This window comes from Lipotes vexillifer, unplaced genomic scaffold (assembly GCF_000442215.2).
Source record: "Lipotes vexillifer unplaced genomic scaffold, Lipotes_vexillifer_v1.1 scaffold217, whole genome shotgun sequence".
In the NCBI taxonomy this organism is placed as follows: domain Eukaryota; kingdom Metazoa; phylum Chordata; class Mammalia; order Artiodactyla; family Lipotidae; genus Lipotes; species Lipotes vexillifer.
Window position 1 is genome coordinate 361721 of NW_006788200.1, and position 10957 is coordinate 372677.

At 50.8% G+C, this 10957-nt stretch overlaps 1 protein-coding gene across 3 annotated transcripts in view; it reads right to left on the reverse strand.

Moving 5' to 3' along the window:
• P4HA2 (prolyl 4-hydroxylase subunit alpha 2) overlaps positions 1 to 10957 on the reverse strand; it is a 42788-nt gene that overhangs the window by 31201 nt on the left and 630 nt on the right. For 2 of the 3 annotated variants that reach the window (XM_007461324.1, XM_007461326.1), the window contains exons 2-5: positions 10142 to 10273; positions 1893 to 1992; positions 1187 to 1283; positions 749 to 900 (exon numbers count right to left, since the gene is read on the reverse strand). In XM_007461324.1, coding sequence (XP_007461386.1) covers positions 749 to 900; positions 1187 to 1283; positions 1893 to 1974 — 331 coding nt within the window. In that variant the 5' untranslated portion in view covers positions 1975 to 1992; positions 10142 to 10273. The remainder of the gene's footprint in view (positions 1 to 748; positions 901 to 1186; positions 1284 to 1892; positions 1993 to 10141; positions 10274 to 10957) is intronic. The other variant, XM_007461325.1, reaches the window with a different exon arrangement.

The following is a 10957-nucleotide window of genomic DNA, read 5'->3' on the forward strand; positions in this document are numbered from 1 at the left end:
GAGACACAACAATGGGAGACTCAGGTACCGTAAAAAAAAAAAAAAAAAAAAAAAAAGAAATAAAAGATATGAATGGAAATGAATTTAGGTGAGGCCCGTGCTCCCCAGCTTGCACTGGTCCCACCACTTAGCCCACTTATCTTACTTTTGTTAATTCACTTGGTCCCTCGAAGCAAATAAGTTTGCATTCCACGATATATACGTATGATTCCATTTTTTTAAATGTATATAAATGTGTAAAAAGACTAGAATTTTAACAGTGATTATCACTAGGCAATTGGATTAAGAACTGTAATTTTCTTATATGATTGTTTTTGTGTTTTCCAACGTTTCTATAAATATGTATTACTAAAGCATAATTAGAAAAAAGTCACTACCAAAAAAAAAAGGCACCCAAAAACACTAGGAAAAGGCAAGAACTGATTTTTTTTTTTTTTTTGACCACGTAGCACAGCATGCAGGATCTTAGTTCCCAACCAGGGATCAAACCCATGCCTCCTGCAGTGGAAGCTCAGAGTCCTCACCACTGGACCACTAGGGAATCCCCAAAAACTGATTATTATAACATTAAAAGCAAGGACAGACAACTGCCAGGTCCCCACAGAGATGACAGCCACTGGACTGGCAGGCTGCATGTTCACACACTGCACGTGCACACCCCGACCCAGGACAGTTTCAGACCCACACCCCCCAGGTGCCAGCACACAGACATACTGGCTCACCTAACCACCTGCTCACTGTCCCTCACCTGCAGCTGAGTTCTGCAGGACAAGGTCCTCCAGTGCAGGCCAGTCTGTGTTTAGTCGCTTCACCAGTTTATAGGCATTCACAGGGTGGGACAGGTAGCCTTCAGGGTCAGCAGCTGACTTGCTGGTCAGGGCTTCCATTTTGTTGGCCCAGCTGTGGAACCAGAGAAAAAGGAAGGTTAACACATGGATCTTGACCTATGGTAATTTTCCTGGTGAGATTCAGGGGGTCTCTATTTAAAAAGGAAAAAGCAGTGAGTCCTTAGCCCACATACTTAGCTACTCTGGGGGACTGGCATGAAGTAACCTCCAGGCCAGTCCCACATTGCCCCCTCAAGGGCTTCCTCTTATGGGCACCCAGGATGGGTTCCGGGGGGGTGGGGGGGGCAGGGGAGGAGGGCTGGCTCAGCGTGGGTGTGGGGATTTAGGACATTAGACACCTCTTAATCTTAGAGAGCTTGGCTTCCTCCACTAAGATGTACTCCTTCAGGGACAGCACCAGGTCCTTCTCTGCATAAATCAGGTCTGTCATGTGCCCTGCAAGGGAGAGAAAAAAGGGCCAGTAAGAAATGGATGAGGGACATCCAGCTCCCAAACTTGAGGCACAAAACATCAACACAGAAGCCAGCCCCCTGGGCCAAGGGTATATTAACTCTCTTGGAATCATGGGGACCTAGAGGTAAAGGAGGCCTAGACATTCGTATGGTCCTGGCCCCCAGCTTCAGGAAGAGAGAGGCAGAGGCTCCAAGGGAATGTTAAGTGCACTGAGGACACCTTAAGGAAGAAACCCCAAGTCTCATTCTCCCACTGCCACCCAGTTGGGTCATGTTATGGGACACAGACATCCTGGGGGCTTCTCTGCTCAGAACTACTCTCTAGTCCAAGAGAAAGTTGGTCAGAAATGCCAGGCAGCCCAGGAGCAGCCTGCACTACCCAGGGTGGAGGCTCAGCTGAGACAGCTGGCTCCCAGGAAGGACATCTAGGTCATCAGGGCTCAGAGGGGGAAACAGCAGCTCTCCCCAGATCTGGTCAAAACCAGTGGATGAGGCCATCCCACCCTGAATGAGAACAGGCCTCAAGCAGTAACATCCCCTGGCACATGAGCCAACGATTGCTCAGGTAGACAACAGTCCTGTTGGCACATACCAATAGAAGTAAAGAATTCAGCCTGCACACAGCCCAGGACACCAAACCAGGCCACCAGCAACATGGATACCCAGAGTTTCATGGTCACAGAGGGCAGTGTCTGCAAGGCATTCAGTGATAGTAGTCATTAGATCAACAATGGTAAAAAGCAACTTAGGTAAGCATACACATACACATGTGCACATATATACACACATTCAAACATGCCAAAATCCTGACCTAACACACAGAAGCCAGGAAAGATATTCAGGACCACAAGTGGAAAGATGCCAGGGTATAGAACCAGAGATGTATGCTTAATTCTGTCCCCTGCTCTGGGAGGCCAAGTGCCCTTGGGAGAGACTCTGCCTCTCGACTTCTGGTAACCACTGACAACACGGGAAGGCTGAATGGAGGTGGGGGCCGTGGACGACAGTCACCTCTGGGTCTAATAGTCTGTCAGTTCAAGATTCTGGCCCAGACCTCTTCTCTGTTTCTGTCTTTCCTTCCAACACAGGTGTGAGGACAGTGCCAGGTGCTGAGGACCCAGATGTAACACACAATCCCTGCCCACAAGAAGACTGAAAGTACAGGAGAGACAATGACGGAAAGAGAGCTTGACACAATATGCCCCAGGGGATCCACACCCAAAATAAGGTGCACAGCAGATGGTGAGCCAGAAGACAAATCAGACTGCTCCCTGCGGGTCTGCACCTGGCCACAGTTAGAGCAGACTGGGCAGACACTGCTCTTCCTGTAGTGAGTTCCTTGGAAGACACTGTCCTCATGGAGAATCACCATTCGCAAATATTTACTAAAGACCCACGTATACCAGGCACTGAGCTACGCACTCGGGATACAAAAATGAATCAGCCACACAGGGCCAAAACCTTAGGCCAGGCTGGGTTGCTGACATGAGTAAGAGGCCAGCTGCTGTCTTCTCATCAGCCTAGAAATAGCGAGACCCAGCTCTGAAGGCAGCAGGCACACCATGGGGCAAGCCCCACTGGCAGTGGACCCAAGTACACAATGGAGGCTTTGGACATCATCTCCAAGCTCACCCATGCAGCCTGGAGCACGCTGAAGGAACAGCACCCATGTAAGCCCCAGTTCTGTCAGTCCCTCCTCTTCCTGCTCTACTTCAGCCAAGCCCCACTGGAAATTTACTGAGAGAAAACAAGGAATATAAAGGAAATACAAATGCTTTCTCTCCAAAATGTAAGCCTTATCTGACAGAATTCTAAGTCTGAGCTGACTAACGCCAGCTCAGCAGTTTTTTGCCTGCAATGATTAGATGCACAGTCACACCCACCATTCCTCACCTCACCCTTTCAGAAGAAATTCCAATCCACTGTGGCTCCAGATTAGACTCAGAGAAGCCAAACCACGACCCCCACCCTCAAACGGGTTCCTATATGAGGAAGAGGAGAGAATAAGTGAGTGTCCCCATTTGTTCATCCCTTGCCAAATGTCTGCAGAGCTGACATCATGCCCATCAATACCCTAGGTGTCAGGGGCCCAGAGATACACAGAACAAGATCCTTCAGCCCACAACCTACTGCAGGGTAGGGAGTACGGGCTAAGGGATCCATTATAAAGTTAGGGCAGCAGATGAAAGCAAGTCACCGAGAAGAGGTGAGACGGCCCAGCCTAGCCCCAAGGTAAAGCCCAGATCCCCCTTTTGCCAGCCACAAATCTGCTCCCAGCCCTCAGCATACCACATCTCCACCCTGGGAGTCCAGAAGGCCTCTCTTCTTGCTTACATAAGACCCATTCACAGGGTTAGGGTCTGCTCCTTGTACTTCAAGAGGCTTCATCAGCTCAGGAGAACACCTTCTGTATGTGTGTAGGGAGGGAACAGTAAAAACCCAGAGCCAGGAGGCTGTATCTGTGGACAATGAGGCATCAGCCAACTACCCATCAGGCTGGGGTGATGGGAGAGCAGTGCCCAGGCAGGAGACCAGACCAAACACGGTTGGAGTTGAGGGGCACCAGCGCTTGTCCCCTGTTCCGTCACCAGTTGCAGTGGCATGCCCATTCAGAGATCAGGTAACAAATTTAAGGGAGGGAGAAGCCTCTCTGTTCCTTTCAAGTCACCCTGGTGATACTGCCCATGGTTCATGCCTTACAGCACTCAGGAAAAAGCAGCCAAGTTCCTTCATTACATGAATACCAGCTGTCATTTCTCTGGAATGTGCTATCTGGCTTAGACTGAGCCTATCGACGAATCCCAGCCTGGAGGCAGAGCCCAAAGAATCACAGATGGGATTCTGGGCTGACCAAGAGCCTAGGACGTCCTGCTCTGATGGAAGAGGGGGATGACAACCCTGCTGGTCCAGAGAGCTAGGCGCTCCCACGCAGCCCCCAGACCACCACAATCAACACTGCCACCCCAGGCAAAGGTACACTAGAGTCCCAGCCTATTTCTCCTGATCCTGAGCCCCCGAACACTAATTTGTATTAGGTGTACAAAAGGCCATCTAATCAGGGTCAGGCTGGGAGGAGGCAGTCTCCAAGAAAGACTGTGTGCCACAGAATGGGAAAAGCCAACCCCTACATGTCCCCCATCCCAGAGCTTGCTTATGACAGAAAAAGTATGTATGCCTGCCCAGTGCCCCCACCAGTGTCCAGTGCTGTCAAAAGCCCTCCAGGAACCCTCAGAAATCCATGCTGAATAGGCCTAAAAATGGGCAACATTGAGGCCCCTTTTATGAAAATAAAGTATCACCAAGTCTGAACAGAAAACCAATACTGAGTTTTTTCTGAGCTGCATCCCAAGTTTAGAACAAAGTCTGGCCCAACAACAACAGCAAAAAGAAAAAAAAACCCTCACCACAGACTTGTTCATTCCAGGAAACTGTAACAACAGAAGATGTTACATTTCTTCCAAACAGTAGATTGCTATGGATTGTGTAAAAATGGACACTGTGTGTACATTAACACTGAGAGAAGATCAAAGCATCCTGTTAAGTGAGAAAAGCAGGCTCCCAAACAAGATATACTCTATGATTTTATTTTTATAAGGAAAAATTTTTATATATGGAAATTTACATACCTACATATATATGCAAGTGGAGAGTCAGAAATCTAGTTGTGTCTTGGTGAAATCATTTTATTTTTCTCTTTATGTTAACTTGTATTTCCTAATCTTTCCACAAGGAGTTCTATGGGAAATTTAAAATATATTTCACATTTAAAATGAAAAGAAAACAAAGCAGGCCCTCTCAAATGGACTCCAAAGCGGCCCAGCAGCCTGAGTTTGGACCCCCACAGGGAAGTCCTCCAAAGCCTGCCAACACCCCAGTGACAATAAATCACCCACCAGGCGACCGGCACTATTTCTAAGCACAGGACAATTCCAAGACATACAATCACAGGCCTTAGCACACCCGCTCTTTGGAAAGGACGTTTACAACCTGGCCAAATAACCATGAAAAGATGTTTCCAACTGCAAACCAGCAGTGTCCTTAGCTTCTCCCCTTACCTCATCAGGCAGGAACCTCTGCCAAGCTCCCAGCTGCAACCCAAATGCAACAGCTTGAGTTTTAACAATGTATTTGTCTGGCTTAGCTCTGAACAAGAGGCTGCCTGCCTTCTGTGAAGGGGCAAAATGAGCCTGAACAGGGCTCCCCGCAGTGGTCTTACCTCCCAGTAGTGTGGTCAACTCTGAATGGCAGAGCCAAGAGGACCTGCGTGCTCAACCTAGGAAGAGTTCAACAGAGGCTCCAGGAGGCCCTACCTACCTATGTACATGGATGTCCATTTGGGCCCATAAGCTTCTCTCACTGGCACCCCAGGGAAGCATGAGAGGCACCCTACTCTCCCTACCTGAGGTCATGCCTCAATCATCACCCTGATCTGAGCCACCCCTAAGTCCCTCTTGCGGCTATACCGGCCCCTACCTGCACTGGTCTCTCATCTTATGTGGCCTCCCTCCCACCTCTGCTCTACAAAATAGCTATCACAGCTTACTACAGCCCCTCATTTGGTCTCTTTCTCCCTAAGAACCCTCCGAAGGCTCTCCACTACTCTCAGGACAAAGTCCAAATTACCTAGCCCTAAGGGCCTTTTTGACTCTGCGTGACCTGGCCCTACTGCCCTCTCCAGCCCCATCTCATGACTCCAGTTTTCATACCTTCAACTACCACATCACATGAAAAACATTCTCCTTCACTGAGAACCTAACAAAGCCTAGATATTCATGCATACCTATCCTTATGCAGTTGTCCCTCAGTATCCACAAGGGATTGGCTCCAGGAGGCCCCACAGATACCAACATCCACAGATGCTCAAGTCCCTTATATAATAGGTGTAGTACAGTCAGCCTTCCGTATCCACAGGTTTTGCATCTGCAGATATGGAGGGCTGACTGTAGTTTCTCTATCCAGTACCTGGACATGTTGACTTGTACTTCCCACGTGGGTACCATCAAAACCCCAAAGTCTCCTGCTTCAGTAACTAGACAATTAAGTAGCAGAAAAGGCTGTACAAACCAACATGCAAAAGCCAGTTGGGTTTTCAATTAGTCTTGGCAAAGACTTGGCAGTCCAGGTAAGACTACCTTATAAGGAACTACAGGAAAGAATAAAATCCACACACCACTATACTGGATGCATCTGACATACCACCTTGTACTCTCTTGGCCTCACCTGCCTCCTGGGCCCTGGGCCACTTGCTCTGCCTCGGACCCAGTGAAGGAGACTGTGCAGTCCCCAAATCTCTGACTCTTCCTGCTACTTCCAGACTCCAGCGAAGCACCATGCTGACCTCCCCAGGGGCTCAACTGAGGAGTGAGCATGGGGGAATTAACTCCTCCTGGGGCAACTGTGACCAATGAAGGACAGAAACAAGAGGACGTCAGCAGATAAATCCCCTCTCCAGGTCTTCACTGAGAAACTGTTCTGCAGCACGGGGCTTCTGAAGAGCTCACCCAGAGATGTCCTTCATGGCTGAGCAACTAGTGTATCTCTGTGCAGACTGGCCAGCTTGCTAATGCACCACCTTGTATATGCTTCGCCTCCTTCTCGACCTCACTTTTATCTTCCCTTACCCTTGCTACTCCGCAACTGTACCTTCTAACAAAGCGTTAAGTACTTAAGCTCTGCCTTGGGCTCTGTTTTCTAGGCTAAGATAACCACTATTCATGTTTCCAAAAATCTTTCATTTCTACCATCTAATCCTCACCAGCACCTTGTAAACTAGATAATCATCTGCATTTCAGATATAGATATATAAGATACATAACTGAGGCTGAGAGTTTCCTGCGCACCTCACATGCTACAGGAAATTAATGGCAGAGCCCAGACTCAAATCCAAAACATACTTTCTACTATATATTGCTGCCTTCAATCCTACTCAGTAACATCTGTTGTCTTATAGCACAAGGACTTCCCAAAAGGAGGAGCCACACTTTGGCCTAGCACAACAGGCCTGCCCAGGTCAAGGACTTTATTGTGGTTCACAAAGCAGCCTCATGACGTCCGTGGCTGGATCCCACCAGAAGGCAGACAGCAACATGGACCCAGAAGACAAAAACATGGTGCTTCAAGTCCAAGTGAGCAGTCACTCCTGCCCAGACATCACAGCACTCACAAATGACCGAATGGCCCAGCTCAGGGCAAGACAGTACAGTCTAGTAAGCAGGCACACCCACCCTGGGGTCAGAGACCCCCAGAATTAAAGCTTAGCTCCACAATCACTTCCAGGCTTTGGGGCCTTAGACAAGTTACAGGGTCTCTTTGAGCCTCAGTTTTCCCATCTATTTAACAGTTAAAATATTAGGGCTGTTTTCAAGATTGAGTAAGATGACAGATGTCAGTGGGCAGCCTAGCACCAGGCACAACTTATACCAGTCAAGAGCACCAAGGGTACTAGAGGAACGGCAATAGACCTGAAGCAGCCAGCTTCCCAGCTGATCCCTGGAAAGAAGGTCCAGTCTAGGGGACAGTGAAGATGAAAACAAGACAGAAATTGAATCTCTTAACACTCCATGTCCCAGGAGTGTTAAGAGATTCAGCAGAGGGTGGAGTCAAGCATAATGCAACATATTGACCATGAGGGAATAACTCTGGAAACTGGTCTATCACTGGCTCTAACTCTCAGCAAGGAAGGAAAGTTCTCTGGCAAAAACAGGTGACCGGACCAGTACTCTAGAATCTCACATATTTCTACGTCTCTGACCTGCTCACTCCGAGTTCCTACAAGTAGCAGGCCTCAGGATTGCGGCCACACCCTGGGCCTTCCGGAGTGCCGGGTACAGAGCAGGCTATGTTTTAGCAAGCACTTCATGAAAGGTCTAGAGGAGATGCTGGTCTGTGATCAGGCTCACATCCTATTTGAGCTGGGGAACTCACTACCCAAACATTTAATCCTCTGCCCTGCAATGACACCACTTGAACAAACACTCTCTCCTAGGTCTCCAAGACCTAGGTCTCCTCGGTCTCTAATCCAGACTTTTCATGCTCCTCTGCTCCTTCTGAGAATAAAAACTATATCCCTCATTCCACATCTCCAGCTCAAACCCCAGAGACCACAGGAGCCACCAGCCCTCTCTGCTCAAGAACAGACTGATGTCCCATCCTGGTGCCCTTTAAAAGTTCAAACTGCTAGATTTCAGCAACGTTTTCAAAGCTTAACTCTCACTCCAGCACCCTGTCTGGGCCTGCACGTGCCTGCATCACAGCATCTCCTGCCAACTTCCATCTGCATAGAATTAAACTCTTGAGAGATCCCAGGAGCCAGGGACACACCGGCCAGCCCAATGCACACTACAGCCAGCGTGGCCACACACTGGCCAAGGTCTTCCATCCAGTCTCAGACCCTCCCACGGATGTGGGAGGGCAGAGTCAAAAAGGGAGGTTCTCTCAGGAAATGAGCAGACCCCCGATTCTCTCACCCCACTCATTCCTCACGGCTGCACCCATGCGGTCTCTCCTTCTCACGAGCACTCACACTCTGAGCTCCTCCCTGGCACATGACCACCTGCCAGCGTGAAGCAGCAATCTCAGAGAGACTGTGAGCCACCCATGGGCAAGGACAGTGCCACCGCCACTGCCTCCTTTCCCTCCTCCCTCATTCCAGCCCCAGGTACACTTTAAGCAGAAGCCCAGCACACAGGAGGTACTCCAGGAATGAACAGAGATTGGCTGTGGCCAGGCTAAACCAGTGACAAAGTAGGCACTCTCCTGGGCACACCCATTTCAGAGCATTGGACAGGGTAGAAGGGCCTATCACAAGCCACAGACAATACTCAGTCGCCATCATGTCTGCCTGCTGACCTCTCACAGAACTAGGGTGGCCCACTATGACAGCATCTCTGGGATGAGGCCCCCAGCCAACACACTCCAACTCTGCTACGTGGCTTCCTTGGCTGGGCCACACAGTGCGTGGGCTTGGCCGTCTACAAATGAGACCCAAGGATAAAAGGATTCAAAGCCCAAACATTTTATGAGTAGGGAGAACTGAACAGAGAGGCTGGCCCTTGAGGCCCAGAATAAAATGAGAGACTGCACCCTGGAAGCTTCAGGGGCTGTTTAAGCACAAGCCAAAGGAAACCATGGCTCATTTAACGGAGAACTAAATCATGGAACCTGCTATCCTAGATGTGATACGGGCAGCAGCTTGCAAAACCATTCTATAAATTCTGAGGTGGACAGTGGATCTCTGCAAAATCAGGGACATTTGAGAATGCCCTAAGCTACAAAGCAATGTTCCCCAACTCCTGCTCTCAGGGCCAGGATCTCTTGCAAAAGCACTGAGGTTGCTAAGCTTCAGATGGTTTACATCAAGCAGCACAAGCCTTAGGTTTCACTCTACAGCAGAAGACACCAGTCCCAGCCTTGGGAGGGGCTCTGATGTTCTTCTACACCACCTTAAAGGTGTCAGATTAGAAAACAGAGGCCAGGGGCCTCTGCCCTGAAGAAGGAGGGTTTATGCTGATCCATGTTTATGCTGCAAGGGTTCACTGAGCATCCTCCACATACAGGGCACAATACCAGGCACTGTCCTCTCACTTGAAGCTCTTTGGACAGGGTCCATGGGCTGCTATTCCCTAAAGTGTCCCTTCCCCCATCACCTTGCTTCCACTAGAGTGCCCAGGTCTGCTTCCACTCACACACACGCTGTTCCTCTGTCTGGCTTACCCTTTCTTCTGCCTTCATCGGACCACTCCAGCTCATGGGTCACCTCCTCCAAGAAGCCCTCTGGCTTGAAGCATCCTGTCCTCTACCAAGTACCCACAGTCCGGTGCTCCCTACCAGCACAGCACTCACCACACTGCCCGGGGCCTGGCCTTTCCTGGTCTTCCAGTCTGCCTGCCCCACTGGGCTAGCAACTCCTTGCAGTTTCTGATACGCAGAAGGGTCCGTTTGTTGAATTAATTAATTAGGCACAAGTCTCCGCGCCTGCTGAGGCAAAACCATGCAGGTTAGAAAAGGATGTCTGGAGGGGGAAAAAAGAAAAACAAAAACAAAACTTTCTCATCCAACAGCCTGTCTCAACGGGCAGCAAGCGGGGCCAAGGCCGCAGACTCTCAGCCCTTTGGAGGCAGGATGGTGGACCTCCCTAACACTAAGCGGCCCCTCAGGGCCTGCCCGGCGCCCCTGCCTCCGCCTCCAACCTCTAGCAGCCTTCGGGCCAGGCCGCCCCTTCCCGGGAGCCTGACAGGCGGGGCGGCCACGCTGCCCGCAAGGTCCGGCCGCCCCGAGGGGACTGGCAGGAAGGGCGCGGCTGACCTCACCACCCTAAGCTCGGGGAGGCGAGGCGGCGGCGGGACAGGAACCCACACGGGTGTAGAAACAGAGCGGAGGTCGCGGGGCTGCGGCCCGGACGGCGCGACGCCCGGTCCCCAGCTCCCAGCCCCGCGCGGGCAGAAGGCTCGAACCGGCGACCCCGGCCCGCGCACGAGCTCCGCTGCGGACCCGGGGGGCGGGCGCGCGGGACGCTCACCCGGACACGCGCCGCTCCCGGCTTTTCCAGAACCTCCCGCGGCGGCACCCAGCTCGTTCGGGCCCTCCTCCCTCGGCGGCTCCACCTCCCGCCGTCGCCGGGCTCCGCCCGCTTGACCGGCAGCCCCGTCCCCACCTCCC